This window comes from Onychostoma macrolepis, chromosome 20, assembly GCF_012432095.1.
Source record: "Onychostoma macrolepis isolate SWU-2019 chromosome 20, ASM1243209v1, whole genome shotgun sequence".
Lineage (NCBI taxonomy): Eukaryota > Metazoa > Chordata > Actinopteri > Cypriniformes > Cyprinidae > Onychostoma > Onychostoma macrolepis.
Genome location: NC_081174.1, coordinates 29,240,379 through 29,256,920, shown reverse-complemented (window position 1 = coordinate 29,256,920; position 16,542 = coordinate 29,240,379). Strand labels below are relative to the sequence as shown.

Sequence of the window (16,542 nt, the reverse complement as noted above, 5' to 3'; positions counted from 1 at the left end):
GACAAACCTGTAAAACTGCTTTATCAAATCAGCTGTTCATCTGTGGTTTATCAGCTCTTTTGTAAAGGTTAAAGCTAAGCTCTATAAGCAGTTGCTGCATTTATGTTCAAAAAATCGCAGTTACAATAACACACTTACAATGGAAAATAAAAGGACATTGTACTTCAAGGCATCTGAAAAACTTCAATTGAATCCTTTAAAGGAATAGTTCATCTAAAAATTAAAATGCACATTCAGGCCATTCAAGATGTACATAAGTTTGTTTCTTCATAAGAACAGATTTAGAGAAATATAGCATTGCATCACTTGATCAGCAATGGATCCTCTGCAGTGAATGGGTGCCGTCAGAATGAGAGTCCAAACAGCTGATAAAAACATCACAGTAATCCACACCACTCCAGTCCATCAGTTGACATCTTGTGAAGTGAAAAGTTGCGTTTATAAGAAAAAAAAATAAAAACACACAGCTTTTGGCTTCTCAAGACGTTAACTGATGAACTGGAGTGGTGTGGATTATTGTGATGTTTTTATCAGCTGTTTGGACTCTCATTCTGATGGCACCCATTCACTGCAGAGCATCCATTGCTGATCAAGTGCTACATTTCGCCAAATCTGAAGAAGAAACAAACTCATCTACATCTTGGATGGCCTGATTGTGAGTTCATTTTAATATCTGGGTGAAGTATTCCTGTATTTTGAATTGATTTAATAATGCATGCCAGTTATTCTCATTTGCAGTGTTCTCATGTCTTACTCATAGGTCAGGATGTGGTGTTTCAGTGTCTTGGAGAGAGTCTTTTGGACAGCGCTTTCCAAGGATACAACGCCTGTATATTTGCATATGGGCAAACAGGTACAGTTAGATTTGCTGGAAAGTTATCTATGCAAAAATTATATTTTAGTCTCCATGAAAGGTTTAAGCAGAACTACTTAATGTTTCCCAGCACATAACTCACTGCGGCTCTTGGATATCTGCTTTTTGTGCATCAAACAAAACACTAAAGCAAATAAAAATAAAATTAGACCAATAAAAACAAATGTAACCCTGTAAAGCTTTGCATATGAGATAATAGTAAGAAAAACTTTGTTTTTAACCTTTAGACAAAATATTTAAAAATTCTAAAAAGAAAAGTTTGCATATATCATATCATATCATATAATATTGTATATAGTGAAAATATGGAGTTTATACTCAAGAAGGAAAAGACACCTTACTTTTATTCAGATGCTCAAACTGAGAAAAACATGCAAGTGCTGATATTTGTATGCCAAAATTAAGATGAAATTCTGATGGTAATGTAAATCTATGTGATCTTTTATAACAGTTTTATCAGTTTACCTACAAAAATGCATATAAATATCAGTTGTCACTCTATATCTCCAATAATATGTCTTAGTAAGATGAGATTAAAATGCATAGTTATTAAAAAAAACACAGGGTGGATTTTTATCATTATAGGATGGAAGTGTACACACACTTCCAACACACATTTATGTTCAAACAACTTGAAAAGTGAATTTTGCATCCGATGACCCCTTTTAATAAAAAAAATAAAAACAGTAAAGCACAACCTGGAGGTGGATGTTTGTACAGTTACACTAGTCTTTTACGTGCTTAAAAAAGCAAACTATCAAACAGACGACAGAGGGCATGTAGTAGATTGTGTGCAACAGGTTTTTAGCAACGTTTTGATCATGTTTATCATTTAGAGGCATTTGCATATCAAATATGATACAGTAGGCTATAAGGGTTTAAACAAAAATCTGATCTCTGGATCGTCTGCAGGCTCAGGAAAGTCGTACACGATGATGGGAGCGGCCGAGCAGCCGGGTCTGATCCCGCGACTCTGCAGTTCTCTGTTCCAGCGCACCATAAAGGAGCAGAGGGAGGGCGAGAGCTTCACTGTGGAGGTGTCCTACATGGAGATCTACAACGAGAAAGTGCGAGATCTTCTGGATCCCAAAGGGTGAGTCTGTTTACATGCAGATCGTTTTCCAATTAAAGGGTTGGTTCACCCAAAAATGAAAATTAGCCCATTTACTCACCCTCAAAGCATTGTAGGTGTATATGACTTTCTTCTTTCAGAAGAAAATTCCAATCGGAGTTATGTTAAAAAATTTTCCTTGCTCTTCCAAGCGTTAGAATGGCAGTAGGCAGGTGTTTTGTTCAACAGTCCAAACGTAGTTAAATAAAGCGCATGCATCCATAATAAAACTTGCCTCACACAGCTCCAGGGCGTGAATAAAGGCCTCCTGTAGCGAATCCATGTGTTTTTGTAAGAAAAATATTCATATTTAAAACATTATAAACACTTTTCTCTCACTTCTGCTAACTTTCTCTTACTTCCGCATGTGCGACGCATATGTCCTACGTCATTCGCCGGAACAAAAGAGTACAAAAAGTATTTATAACATTTGAAATATGGATATTTTTCTTACAAAAATGCATCAATTCGCTACAGGAGGCCTTTATTCACCCCCCCCGGATCCATGTGAGGCACATTTTATTATGGATGGATGCACTTTATTTGACTTCTTTTGGACTGTTGAACAAAAACACCTGCCTACTGCCATTCTAACACTTGGAAGAGCAAGGATCTTTTTTTATATATATAACTCCGATTGGATTCGTCTGAAAGAAGAAAGTAATACACACCTAGGATGCCTTGAGGGTGAGTAAAACATGGGCTAATTTTCATTTTTGAGTGAACTAACCCTTTAAAGGCCATATTGGCCTTCTTTTCCTGCTGTCTGTGTTCCATCAATCATGAAAAACCTGGAAAAATCATTCATTGTTGTTCTTATAAACAAACTGACGTGATGTTCCTCTCAGGAGCCAGCAGGCGTTGAGGGTCCGGGAGCATAAGGTGTTGGGGCCGTATGTAGATGGTCTGTCCCGCCTTGCTGTGACCAGCTACAAGGTTCTTCCAACACCTTCACCTACATTAACGCTTTCAGTGCTGAAGTGGTAAGATTTTGACTAGCTTTTGTTTTGTATTTCAGGACATCGAGTCTCTGATGTCGGAGGGGAATAAATCCCGCACTGTGGCGGCCACAAACATGAACGAGGAGAGCAGCCGCTCGCACGCCGTCTTCAAAATCATTCTGACACACACGCTCAGAGACCTGAAGACTGGGGTCAGATGCAGACTAATTAAAATAACTAGCTATTAATATTTTTTTTTAGGAGAGCATGCAAATGGTGTTTTCCAGTGCAAAAATTACTAGCACATTACTAGTGTTTTATGGCATTGAGCATCACATTTTTGAAAAATAAAATTAAACACAGATTTTTGTTGTAGTTCAGTTTGGTGCAACTAGTGATGCAGAAATCACACACTGTAGCTATAAAAAACTATTGGATGTAATGCGTGTAACTGGATGTATTGTGTGGATGGTGTTATTTCAGACGAGTGGAGAGAAGGTGAGTAAACTCAGTCTGGTGGATCTGGCCGGCAGTGAGAGAGCTGATAAAACTGGAGCTGCAGGAGAAAGACTCAAAGAAGGCAGCAACATTAACAGGTCAAACACACACACTAATTACACAAGGTTAATTAGTTTGATTAATCAGCTGATATTTGTCCATTTTGACACTTTATGCATTGGTAAATTAAAAGAAGTGATTTTTTTTTTTTGAGAATTAGGTTAAATATGTTAAGGAAGAATTTGTTTAAATTATTTTTAATTGGTTAATTTTAAATATTAATTTTTATTTATTTATTTAACATTCCAATCTTTTTTTTTTTTTTTGTCCCTTCATATTTACAAAGGTTGATTAATTTGATTAATTGGCTGATATTTGGCTGTTTTGTTGTCATTTGTGAATTAGGTAAAGAATTTGTGAATAAGCATTTATTTAAACTATTTTTATTTAATTTATTTATTTTAATTAATTATTGGAATGTTTTTTTTTTTTGACTTATTAATTTGTCTATAATTTTTTTCTTATACATTTTTGGTCCCATCGTATTGATATAAGGTTGATTTAAATGTATCAATTTTTTATTTATTTTTATCAATAATTTAATCATTTAATTTAATAAATGTATTTATTTGTTGTTTTATTTATTTATTTATTTATTTGATTTCACACAAACACTCCATCATTTACACACATTCAAATGTGTTCTTGTCATAATGTTTTTGTGTTCAGGTCCCTCACAACTCTTGGACTGGTGATTTCTGCATTGGCGGAGCAGGGCGCAGGAAAGAACAAGAATAAATTCGTTCCTTACAGAGACTCCGTGCTCACATGGTTACTGAAGGTGACGATAAGATATTCTAAGAACCTGGTAGACTTCAAGGAGTAGTTTGGTCCAAAATGAAAAGTTTCTCATTATTTTCTCACTGTCATGTCATTCAGTGCTTGTTATTTAAGTTGTTATTTGCTAAGAATTCTATGGAAATTATTTGTTTCATTGGAACTCTGATATCATTTCCTCTTTTTTTTTTTTTTTGCACATCAGGACAGTTTAGGAGGCAACAGTCGCACCGCTATGGTTGCAACGGTGAGCCCAGCGGCCGACAACTACGACGAGACTCTGTCTACACTACGGTACGCCGACCGGGCCAAAAGCATCGTTAATCACGCTGTGATTAATGAAGATCCAAACGCCAGAATCATCAGAGAGCTGAGGGAGGAGGTGGAGAAACTCCGCAGTCAGCTGACCAAGGCTGAGGTACTGCACACAAACACCTGTCTGCTGTGTGTGAGCTGAACTGTGACCTCTAGCAACAGCGTGTTTTCTGTGTGTGTGTAAAGTTAATGAAAGCTCCTGAGCTCAAAGAGAGACTGGAGGAGTCAGAGAAGCTGATCCAGGAGATGACCGTGAGCTGGGAGGAGAAACTCAGGAAGACTGAGGAGATCGCACAGGTATTAAACACACACGTGCATATATATATAAGATTTTTTTTTTTTATTGTATATAGATATTTCTTTTTGTGAACTGAGTAAATATTAAGCATTTAAATCATTTCAGTTATTTTTAACTATTAATCAAACATTTAATTATTTAATTACATGATTATTTGCCCCTTTCTCGTTTATTTATTTATTTTTATTTAATGCTTTTTATAATTATATTTACATAAATGTACATATTTTCATACAAGGTTAATTAATGTGATTAACTGCCTGATGTTTGGCCATTTTGACACATTTTGTAAAATAAGCATTTATTGAAGTTATTTTAAATTAATGATTAATTTATTGTAATTATTTATTTAAGTGATTTAATTGCCTTTTTTGACAACTGTTATTTTTATTGGTTTTTAATACATTTGTCAAATATATTTTTGTCCCATCATGTTCTCATTTTTATATGTATAAAATTATTATTATTATTATTTTATTTTTTGTGGGGATCAACCTTGTGTTACTCATAATGAAAGCATGATGGGGCAATTATTGGAGTAAAAAATCCTATTTCAGAGTATAATTGTTTTAATTGTGGGCATGTCACCACATGGGGTTTTGTCAGGATCTTCTGCATTTAAAGAAATGATAAAAGCCCTGAGGACAGTCAACAAAACACAAAAGTGTGGTTGACATTCCTCTGAACCTGAAGTGTTTGGTTCTTCAGGAGCGACAGAAGCAGCTGGAGAGTTTGGGAATTTCTCTGCAGTCGTCTGGGATCAGACTCATTGATGATAAATGCTTCCTGGTCAACCTGAACGCAGACCCCGCCCTCAACGAGCTGCTCGTCTATTACTTAAAGGTACAGACACTAATTAATAAAGATCAGTGTTACTTCTCTGCTTTATTAAATTTTTATTTAAAAGTATTCATATGCATGCATAAATGGTTTCATTGATGTGTGTTGATGTGCAGGAACACACTCGTGTGGGTTCTGCAGACTCTCAGGACATTCAGTTGTGTGGTTTGGCAATTCAACCGGAGCATTGTGTTATAGACATCAAACTAGAGACGGGAGTCACGCTCACCCCGAAGAGAAACGCTCGGTAATATCACACACACACACACATTTAGGCAAGTGGAGTATTACATGCCAAAACAGTGTGAAACTTACATAAAACTAAAATTATAAATGATGTCTAAAAATATTACTAAAACGTTAAAATAAACATTAACTGAAATAAAATAAAATATAAAAAAATATATATTTAGCTTATATCTGAAATAAATTGTTTCAGCTAGTAAATATAAATAAAAATAAAGGAATTTTATTTCACAAATCTCTGCAATAGAGTTATAATTAGTCCAGAATTTCGTGGGGGATTGTGTGTAGTATCACGTAGTTTTACTCATACCCGCAGCTTTCAAATTTATAATGAGGGAAATTCCTGCAAACATTTATTCAATATAGCATGTAGGTTATATGGGTAAATAAATCCACACAAATTAGCAGATTAAATCAGTCATATATATGTATATATATATATATATACGCATACATACAGGTGCATCATGAAAAAGTTCAGGTTTTTTGTAACTAATTTCAAAACGTGGAACTTTCATATATTCTAGATTCAATCAAAATAAAGGATTTGCAAAACAGAAAAGTTCAAGTTCTTTAAAGTATGTTCATTTATGCCCTCGATACTTGGTCGGGGATCCTTTAGCACAAGCTCCAGCATCAGTGAGGTGTGGCATGGAAGCGATCAGCCTGTGGCTCTGCTGAGGCACTACTGAGCCTTCAGCTCGCCACTGTTTCTCATCTTTCTCTTGAAAATATCCCATAGATTTCATATGGGGTTAAGGTTAGCATGTTGGCTGGCCAATCAAGCACAGTAAAATCATGGTCTGCAAACCACTTGGAAGTGGTTTTGGCCCTGTGGATAGGTGCTAAAGTCTTCCTCCAGACTCCAGACCTTGATTTCCAAATGAAATTCAAAATGTACTTTTATCTGAAAAGAGGACTTTGGACCACTGAGCAACAGTGCAGTTCTTTTTCTCCACAGCCCAGGTAAGACGCTTCTGATGTTGTCTCTGGTTCAGGAGTGGCTTGGTAGCCCTTTTCCTGAAGACTCTGAGCGTGGTGACTCTTGATGCACTGACTCCAGCTTCAGTTCTCTCCTTGTGAAGCTCTCCCGAGTGTTTGAATCGGCTTTGCTTGACAGTATTCTCAAGCTTGCGGTCATCCCTGTTGCTTGTGCACCTTTTCCTACACAATTTTTTCCTTCCAGTCAACTTTGCATTTAATATGCTTTGATACAGCACTCTGTAAACAGCCACACCTTTCAGTAATGATCTTCTGTGACTTTCCCTCTTTGTGGATGATTGTCTTCTGGACCATTGCCAAGTCAGCAGTCTTCTCCATTATTGTGATTTCAAAGAACAAGAGAGACCCTGAATTTATACTGTAGGGATGGTCATTTAATGAAACTCAAATGTAAATATTCTAATATTTTGAGAATCTGGATTTTTGATTTTCATGTTCTGTAAGCTCTAATCATCAAAATTAAAACACAAACTTTTGAAATGTTTTACTTTACATGTAATGAATCTAGGATATATGAAAGTTTTACTTTTTGGAATAAGTTACAAAAAAAAAAAAGAACTCTCTCACGACATTCAAATTTTTTGAGATGCACCTGTGTGTGTATATGTATGGGTGTGTGTATATATATATATATATATATATTGTATTGTATTGTAGATCAATTATAAATCTAATAATACAATACAAGAGTTAAAGTATATAATGTTTAGAATAAACGAGCTGTATTAACTGCACAAACCCTGTTATACAAAGCTTAAACCCAAAATGTTGATGTCCAGCTTTACTATGTATCAGTCTGTTTCTACTCTATAGCTAGTGATAGTATGCAGGAATACATGTACATGTGATATAATTGATATAGTGTCTGTCTCTGTGTGCAGCACATGTGTGAATGGTGCTGTGGTCTCGTCTCCCATCCAGCTGCATCATGGGGATCGAATCCTCTGGGGAAACAACCACTTCTTCAGGTCGCTAAGTTTAATTGTGTGTCTAATCTGACGATCACAGGCATTGATTTGATGTCTGTTAAAATGGATTTGTTTAGTGAAAACTGTGGTTGTATAAAATGTCAAAATGATGTCAAACTGACCCAAAGCCGTATGTGTGTGAGTATGTACTGACTTTAATGCTCTCTTTGTGTTTATCTCAGGATCAGCGTGTCGAACGCGTATCGTGTTGGTGTGGAGGATGAGGAGGGGAGTATGACAAAGGCTGGTCTTCACGCTGAGCATCTGGATGTAGATCGTCTCAGTCACGCCTCCAGTGACAACAGCTTCAGTTTTGAGTCGGCACAGACCGAAGTCATGATGAAAGCGCTGGGAAACAACGGTGAGAGACAGACAGCCTCTTACAGTCAATAGAACCTGTATTACAGGCTGATTCAATATTACAAACTAATAAAAAAACAATTTGAGATTCAAGTTAAATTTAATAAAACTACGTTTAAAGTTAATGGCAGCACTGTACCAGTATTCTTCCACGAATTTTATAGTTGAATTACAGTTTTAATTACATGCCTATTTAGAGAGCATATGTAAACAAAACAAAAATAGCCACTAATAGTTCTCATATATCATAAAAAATGTATTCTTTTGTTCTCGTTAAAATGAATAACATCACATGTAGTTTGTCAGGCTTCTAAACAGATTTGAATAAAAATGAGAAATTGTTTGTTTAATTCTTTTTCTTTTAGTCTGGAATTTTTTTAAGGATTTTTAGAGAGCATTTGTAAACGCATATCCACTAATTTTTCATATTATGTTTTCCTTTTAAATGAATAGCATCACACATAGATTTTAGGATTTAAAAAAAAACAGATTTAACAAAAAATTTGAAATAATTTGTTGTTAATAATTTACATTTTCCTTCCAATGTTTTTTTTTTTTTAAATATAATCAAAGACTTTTTTTAGAGAGCATATGTAAACAAAAATATACACTAATATTTCTTATGTAATGGAAAATGTGTTGTTGTTTTTGTTTGTTTGTTTGTTTTCTTTCAGGCATTTAAACATTTAACACTCAGCACTTTCATCTATATAGATGTGTGTGTGTGTGTGATGTAATTTGTATTTATTTGTAAAGTAAAAGTAATCAAATTATATATTTAATCTTATTATATGGATTTTGTTTAATCTTATATGGATGCATGACAAGTTGACACTAAAAGCTTTATTATATATTTATTTAAAAATATTTATTTGAAAATTTTTTAATGAAATGTGTGTGCATTTTGACCATTTTTCTTCGTTGCTTTTTTATTATCCAACTCTTTCTTACAAAGCATGTACATGGTGCAGGGAATATTATGTTACTGCACAAGAAGAGGAAAAATAATAATTGAAAAAAACAACAATATATAAATGACAACAGCTTTAGATGGGAACTTAATACAGTCTATTTGAAATCAAATATAGCACGGAAAAGTATATACTACTTCTTATTCATTGAATTTGTTATCAGTGAAATGTGTGTCTGTGTCTCAGACCCGCTGCAGTCGGTGCTTCACTCTCTGGAGCGCAGGCATGAGGAGGAGAAGCGCTCGGCTCTGGAGCGACAGCGGCTGATGTACGAGCAGGAGCTGCAGCAGCTGCGCAAACGTCTGTCGACAGAGCTGCAGACGCAGGGCTCTCATCCGCAGCACCACCGCAGCAACGAGCAGCTCAACGCCAGCCTGCTCTCCTCTCAGAGCCGACTGCGCCAGTGGAGTGAGGAGAGGTGCATGCTGGGTTATATTACAAACCACAGGAAGTATTTAGTGTGTGTTTGTGCGAAATCTCATGTTTCTGTGGTTTCAGAGAGGTTTTGATGAATCGAAGTCTGCGAAAGCTCAAAGAGCAGATCGTGAAGGCCAATCTGATGGTTCAGGAGGCTGGATTCATCGCTGAAGAGCTCAACAAGAAAACCGAATATAATGTCACACTGCAGATACCGGCTGCAAACCTCAATGCCAACCGCAAGGTCAGGAGACGCTCTGTGCGTGCGTGTGACTGACTGTTGAAGGATTCATCCAGTTATATTTTTAACATTAATGTTGTAGGTTTATAGTGTCATATTTGTGAATCTTTCCAGATGAATGGTTCATTTAAATGATTCAGACAGCAAACAAGGATTCGTAAGTCATCCTTTGGAAACTTTAATATTTGAATACAATATTTTAAGACATATACACTACCCTTCAAAAGTCAAAAGATTTTTTTTGGAGAGAGATTCATGCTTTTATTAAGCAAGGATGCATTAAATTGATCAAAAGTGTCAGAGAAGACTTTTATAATGTTACAAAAGATTCTGTTCTGTTCTTTTGAACTTTCTATTCATCAAAGATTCCTGAAAAAAATGTATCAGTTTGCACAAAAATATGAATCAACACAACATGGATAATATCAAGAAATAAAAAATCAGCAAATCAGCATATTAGAATGATTTCTGAAGGATCATGTGACACTGAAGACTGGAGTAATGATGCTGAAAATTGCATCACAGGAATACATTACATTTTAAAATATATTCAAACAGAAAACAGCTATTTTAAATAATATGTTTTTACTGTCATTTTAATCAAATAAATGTAGCCTTGGTGAGCAGAAGAGGCTTTAAAATGAAATAAAATCTCAAACTTTTGAACTGTTTTTTTTTTAAATGATCGTTATTTCTAAAACATTTCATCACTCAGAAATTGTTCCGTTAGTGTAGTTTCTATAAACTTGACCAGTTATAGAAATTCAGACATTGAAAGTGGTTCATTTAAACAAACCATTGAAAGGAAATGATTTGAACGTTCCATCTTCATTACAGTATGTACTACTAGAGGAATGTGTTGCATTGTGGGTCGGGTGAAAATGCTGCTTTAATAAAGACTGATGTTTCCTGACCGCAGCGGGACACTGTTCTGAGCGAGCCGGCGGTGGAGGTGAGGAGGAAGAGCAAAGGCAAGCAGATCTGGTCCGTGGAGAAGATGGAGAACCGGCTGGTGGACATGAGAGAGCTCTACCAGGAGTGGAAAGACTATGACGAGGACAACCCTGTATGTCAAATCACATGACAACGTCCTACATTATCAGATTTGACCATGCTACACATTCATTGACAATGATATTTTGGAGTTATTAATATAGTATATATTATTATGTAAATTAACATTGATTGTTTTTATTATTGTCAATATTTTTAATAGCAGATTATTCAGTACATATTTATTTGACCTTTATTAATTTATTAGAATTTTATAAACTTTTTTTTCCTTAATTTTAAGTACAAATATATCTGAGGCTGCAAGTATACTATTATTAAAAAATAGTTACATTTAAATAAAATATGCAAGTCTCTCAATTAATATGAGGCTAAGGAAACCAAGTATAATTTATTATATAAAATAATTAGTAAAATCAACTACCAAATATAACTCATAATAATGCTAAAATAACTTTATATATAATTGTCCATCCATTTTGGTGAATTTTATGTTGTTTTAATGGAGATATTAATCTAACCATTAAATATGTAAATAATAGTTATTTTAAAATACATTTTAAAACAATCAAAATATAACACTAATATTTAACAATATTTTATTTTAAACAATTTCAAAACATTTTTAAATTTTAAAACAATTAAAATATCACTAAATAACACTAAAATATTTTATTAATATGCATTAATAAATATAAATAAAATATTTGGATTTTTACCTGTGTGCAAGTATATATTTTAGGCCAAAAAAATAAATAAATGGGGAATTCCTGAACTAGCATGATGTGACTTAAAGGAAATGTACTGAACAAGTCAATGTTTGTTCCGCCGTAAACAAGGTTTTGATGAGCATCATAAATGAAGTATGCATCCTCGTTGTCTGTGCTCAGGCCATGCGTTCCTACTTCAAGCGTGCCGATCCGTTCTTCGACGAGCAGGAGAATCACAGTCTGATCGGTGTGGCCAACGTCTTCCTGTCCTGTCTGCTGTATGAAGTCAAGCTGCAGTATGCAGTTCCTATCATCAACCAGAAGGGGGAGGTGTGCGCAAACAGACTGGTTATAACAATTAGAAAGAGTGCAAGGCATTGACTGATTGCCACTGGTTTTGTGTGTTTTCAGGTGGCGGGTCGGCTTCACGTGGAAGTCGAGCGTCTGAGCGGAGAACTAGAGGAGCATGAGACGGGAGGCTCTGAGATCAGTCCCGACGGCGAGACGCAAGAACGCAAACTCACCTGCATGGTCAGATAAAACAGGACATCTCCAATCTAACATGCAATATGTGACCCGTGCTGGTCAAATGAGTCGGTATGCGCTCGGGCAAATTTGGAGCTACAGGCAAAAGAAGTGAAAAATCTCACAAAAATGAGTTCATTAAGCCCTCTTCTAACGATCCCAATGCTCCAGCTAGTAATTAAACATCTAAAATGACGTTTATTTGTAAGTTTCTGAGAGGACTTCTGGACAACGACTTCATAAGACGTGTGATCTCCTTATAAAGTACATGATTGCGAAATATGTCTTGGCGAGAGTCACACAAAAATAATCTGTTATGTCTTACATGAACGTTTAGTTAATGGTTGGGGAAAAATCTGATGTGTAACATTATATTATATCCATGCATTGCAGCAGGTCTTAATATAGATCTGTCTCAATGTTAATCAAACATTAAAAGAAAAGACAGAATCACTTGCTGCTCTTGATTAAACTACTGTTTATTTGCGTCTTTGTTCTTATTTTTAATAACTAAGATAAAATAAAAGAAAAAATAGCTATATTGCGATTAATAATATATGAACTATTATTAAGAAAAGGATTGGAGGAAAATATGCAACGTTGCTTGGTGATTTTATGCTTTGGAATCTTCAGAAAACTTGAACTTTGCTGACTCTATCGCCTTCAAACGGCTGTAGCTCACTCATTTTTTTTTGTCCAATTCCAACAAGTCATATATTATTTTGAAGGTATTTTATGGGAGAATGTGAAAAAAAAATAAATAACCCATTTTTGAAAATTTGCTCATTCCGACTCATTTTGCCAGCACAGGTCACACATTTCTGTAGATCTGAGCTGTAGTTGAGTGTAGGACATGAAGGTTTTCTGTGGGTTTATTTCCAGATCAAGGTGTCGCAGGCGACAGGATTGCCTCTGCACCTCTCAAACTTCGTTTTCTGTCAGTATCATTTCTGGGAGCAGCAGGAACTCGTGTTTATCGCCCCTGAAGTGGGTCTGACGGCCCCCAGCAGCAGAGAGCCGCAGAGTCTGGTGATGTTTGACAACTGCAAGGTGAAAACACTGACTTGCATGGAGTAAAACTTTGCATTTGTGCCGGTTGTTGGTCATCATGTGTGTCTTTCTGCATCTGTAGACTCTAGAAGTGGCCGTAACCGAAGACTTTCTGGATTTTCTGATGGAGGGCGCTGTGGCGGTTGAGGTTTATGGTCACAAACAGGCAAATCCGCGCAGGAACCTGGCTCTCTGGGACCTGGGCGTGATTCAGGCAAAGACTCGCTCTCTCAGAGAGAGGTACAGCTGCGTTTATTAGACTATCCTTCTTAAACAGACAGAGCTAAATTTAGTCAATGTTCAGATGATTGTGGTAAATAATTAATTAAATCATAAGCTTTTCAGTAATAATAAAAAAGTACAATTATTCATTTAATAATTTTAAAACTGTTGAAACAAAACTAAAATATTTGCGTAAAATATTAATAAATATAAATAAAATATTTTATTAATTTACCTGCATGTTATTTGGCCATCAATCAATATTTAATGTAAAATTAATAAATAATTTTATTTAAAAAAAATAAATAAAAATACTCAAAATAAAACAATAAAATACTTTAGAAAAATATGAATAAATATATTTTATTTCTTTACCTGAATGTCAAGTGACCATCAACCATTAATGTAAAATATAAATTAATAATTTTAATCTTTAAAAAAATAAAATAAATTAATTAAAATATTTAATTTGTTTACCTGCAAATCATGTGACCATAAAACTGACATTTTGACATTTAAGAAATAATTTTAAAGTCATTTGAATTTTAAAGCAATCAAAATTAAACTTTTAAAAATTTAAAAATCATTGTAAAATAATTTTAATTAAAAAAAATTGAAAAAAAAAACTAAAATACTTTAGTAAAATATTAATAAATAAGATTTGATTACCTGCATGTCATGTGATCATAGCCAACATCAGAGAACAATGAAGATGTGAATGTGTTGTTAAATTATTTAAATATTATTTTAAAATGTCAGAGAGTACTTCAAGTAAATATTTTAGCTCGGAACGGTTTGGTTGCCAAAAAAGCTGGGGTTTGGGAATACTTGAATTAGGGTGCACCAAAAACAGTTGTAATTGTGTTTTTGACTCATTTTGTATAAGTGAAGTTTCTTTTCTGCTTTATTGTGTGTCTGTCTGTGTGTGTCTGTCTGTCTGTGTGTGTGTCTGTCTGTGTGTGTGTGCGTGCAGGTGGAGTGAAGTGACCCGCAGGCTGGAGCTCTGGGTTCAGATCCTGGAGCTGAATGATGCTGGAGAGTTTGTGCCGGTGGAGGTTCAGTCAGCTAAGGACGTCTGTGCAGGAGGAATCTTTCAGCTCAAACAGGTCTGTGTGGACATTAATGATAGTAAAGAGGTGTAAAACTTAATCTTGACCTATTTTTCTGTAGAAGATCTGATTTTTCTTCGATGCAGCTCATGACTTGACTGTGTGTGTGTGAGACAGGGTCAGTCCAGGCGTGTTCAGGTGGAGGTGCGTTCGGTCCAGGACTCCGGCACCATGCCTCTGATCACCGAGTCTGTGCTCAACGTCTCCATCGGCAATGTGGAGGTCCATCAGACTCGAACTGGGAAAAGCACAGAGACCCAGAGGGTGAAAAACTCATCTTTAATTTGAAGTCTCATTCACTAAACATTTTCGCACATAAATGTTGATTCAATGTTATGCTAATTTTAAGAAACTTTAGAACCAGCTCAAACCAGACGTACACTAAAAACACAGGTAACCTCAAAAAACATGAAATGCATTAAGCTAAAATGATTTTTATGTATACATTTAATATAGAAATGTAGTGACAGTAAGTAAGGATGTGCTGAGGCCCTTATATGGAGATGTTTGGGTGTGTCTTATGCTAATTACTTACTGCTGGCACATGCTTCTATATTATACTATATATTGATTAACATCTGAATGAGGGTAAAAGGCACATGCTTGAATTCCTGATGAATCCAGTGTAAACTTTTCTCACACATGGTATGCGAGTATTAGTGAGACTGGTGAGTGTGTTTGTTAACGAGCTCTATTAGCAGATCCACAGGTCTGGACTCAGCTTCTTTTTGTCTTATTTTTGAAGGTGGGAGATAAAGATGTGGACAGTTATCAGGTAATAACTTTTCAGGCTTTTTTTAAATTGGTGAATGATGTCTATATATGTCTGTGGTTGTCGTTGTCGTTCATTACGGTGGGACAAGCTGCTGAATATTGAGTAGGAATTGAGATGTAAATATGAAAATATGGATGTTCATATGTCGATCACATTTCTGAATGATTCTATTTATATACACGACAGTTATTTTTAAATAGTTTTATTTAGCAAAAATGCATTAATTTGGTCAGAAGTGACAGTAAAGACATTTATGTTGTTTCTAAAAAGATTTCCATTCCAAGTAAATGCTGTTCTTTTGAACTTTCTAATTATCAAATAATCCTAAAAAAATCAAATGTACAATGGTTTCAGCACAACTGTTTTTAACTGTTCACAATATTACTGTTTTTTCATCAAATAAATGCACAGTATATTAGTGTAGATATGAGCTTTACTGTGTGCTTTATATATATATATATATATATATATATATAAAGCAGTATCTTCTGCATGTTTGTACGTGTAGGAGGTTGATCTGGAGAGACTGAGAGCTCGGTGGCTCACGGCTCTAACTGAACGACAGGAATATCTGGACCAGCGTCTCCAGAAACTTGTTGGCAAGCCCGGTAAGATGAGATGTAGATGAACTGCATGCTTATGGGTTGCTAGAAATCAAATGCGTTTCAGTGGAATATATCGAAGGAACATCTTTTGTGAAAATGAGAGAAAAGTGTTTGACGGCTGCTGGCTTTCCTCTGGCTCATGTAGATAAGTCAGAAGAGGATGTGGAGAGCGAGTCGCAGCTGCTGGAGTGTCGTCTGACGCTAACGGAGGAGAGAAACTCTGTACTGGTGCCCTCTGCTGGCAGCGGGATCCCAGGAGCCCCGGCAGAGTGGTGTGTGGCAGTGTATTTGTTCATATTTTATTTGCACAATGTTATTTGCTTTAAAACAATCATAGGACTACCTTTATCTAACTCGTTAAATTCAAATGCAAGAACAAAATCCAAAAATCTGATTGTTTTGTGCTCTTTGGTTAATTCAGTTTAGTGAATTCCTCTCATGAACCTTATTTTCACTGTCTGGCTCCTGTTCCTGCAGGGCTCCTGTGCCAGGAATGGAGACGCACATCCCAGTCATCTTCCTGGACCTCAGCGGTAAATATTTACCGTGTTCTAAATCCTGCGCTGCCTGGATGTTTACACTCCCTACATAGGCAGCTGCCCACTAAGGGAGCATC

At 35.5% G+C, this 16,542-nt stretch overlaps 1 protein-coding gene across 3 annotated transcripts in view; it reads left to right on the top strand.

Moving 5' to 3' along the window:
- kif13bb (kinesin family member 13Bb) overlaps positions 1-16,542 on the top strand; it is a 35,729-nt gene that overhangs the window by 5,534 nt on the left and 13,653 nt on the right. For all 3 annotated transcript variants that reach the window (XM_058754895.1, XM_058754894.1, XM_058754893.1), the window contains exons 7-31: positions 761-853; positions 1,787-1,967; positions 2,834-2,921; positions 3,004-3,138; positions 3,410-3,522; positions 4,154-4,265; positions 4,467-4,679; positions 4,763-4,873; positions 5,583-5,717; positions 5,831-5,961; positions 7,844-7,930; positions 8,113-8,291; positions 9,448-9,679; positions 9,760-9,922; positions 10,839-10,985; positions 11,821-11,970; positions 12,052-12,171; positions 13,048-13,215; positions 13,298-13,455; positions 14,411-14,543; positions 14,664-14,810; positions 15,292-15,321; positions 15,830-15,929; positions 16,072-16,198; positions 16,404-16,459. In XM_058754895.1, the coding sequence (XP_058610878.1) occupies positions 761-853; positions 1,787-1,967; positions 2,834-2,921; positions 3,004-3,138; positions 3,410-3,522; positions 4,154-4,265; positions 4,467-4,679; positions 4,763-4,873; positions 5,583-5,717; positions 5,831-5,961; positions 7,844-7,930; positions 8,113-8,291; positions 9,448-9,679; positions 9,760-9,922; positions 10,839-10,985; positions 11,821-11,970; positions 12,052-12,171; positions 13,048-13,215; positions 13,298-13,455; positions 14,411-14,543; positions 14,664-14,810; positions 15,292-15,321; positions 15,830-15,929; positions 16,072-16,198; positions 16,404-16,459 (3,309 nt within the window). The remainder of the gene's footprint in view (positions 1-760; positions 854-1,786; positions 1,968-2,833; positions 2,922-3,003; positions 3,139-3,409; positions 3,523-4,153; positions 4,266-4,466; positions 4,680-4,762; positions 4,874-5,582; positions 5,718-5,830; positions 5,962-7,843; positions 7,931-8,112; positions 8,292-9,447; positions 9,680-9,759; positions 9,923-10,838; positions 10,986-11,820; positions 11,971-12,051; positions 12,172-13,047; positions 13,216-13,297; positions 13,456-14,410; positions 14,544-14,663; positions 14,811-15,291; positions 15,322-15,829; positions 15,930-16,071; positions 16,199-16,403; positions 16,460-16,542) is intronic.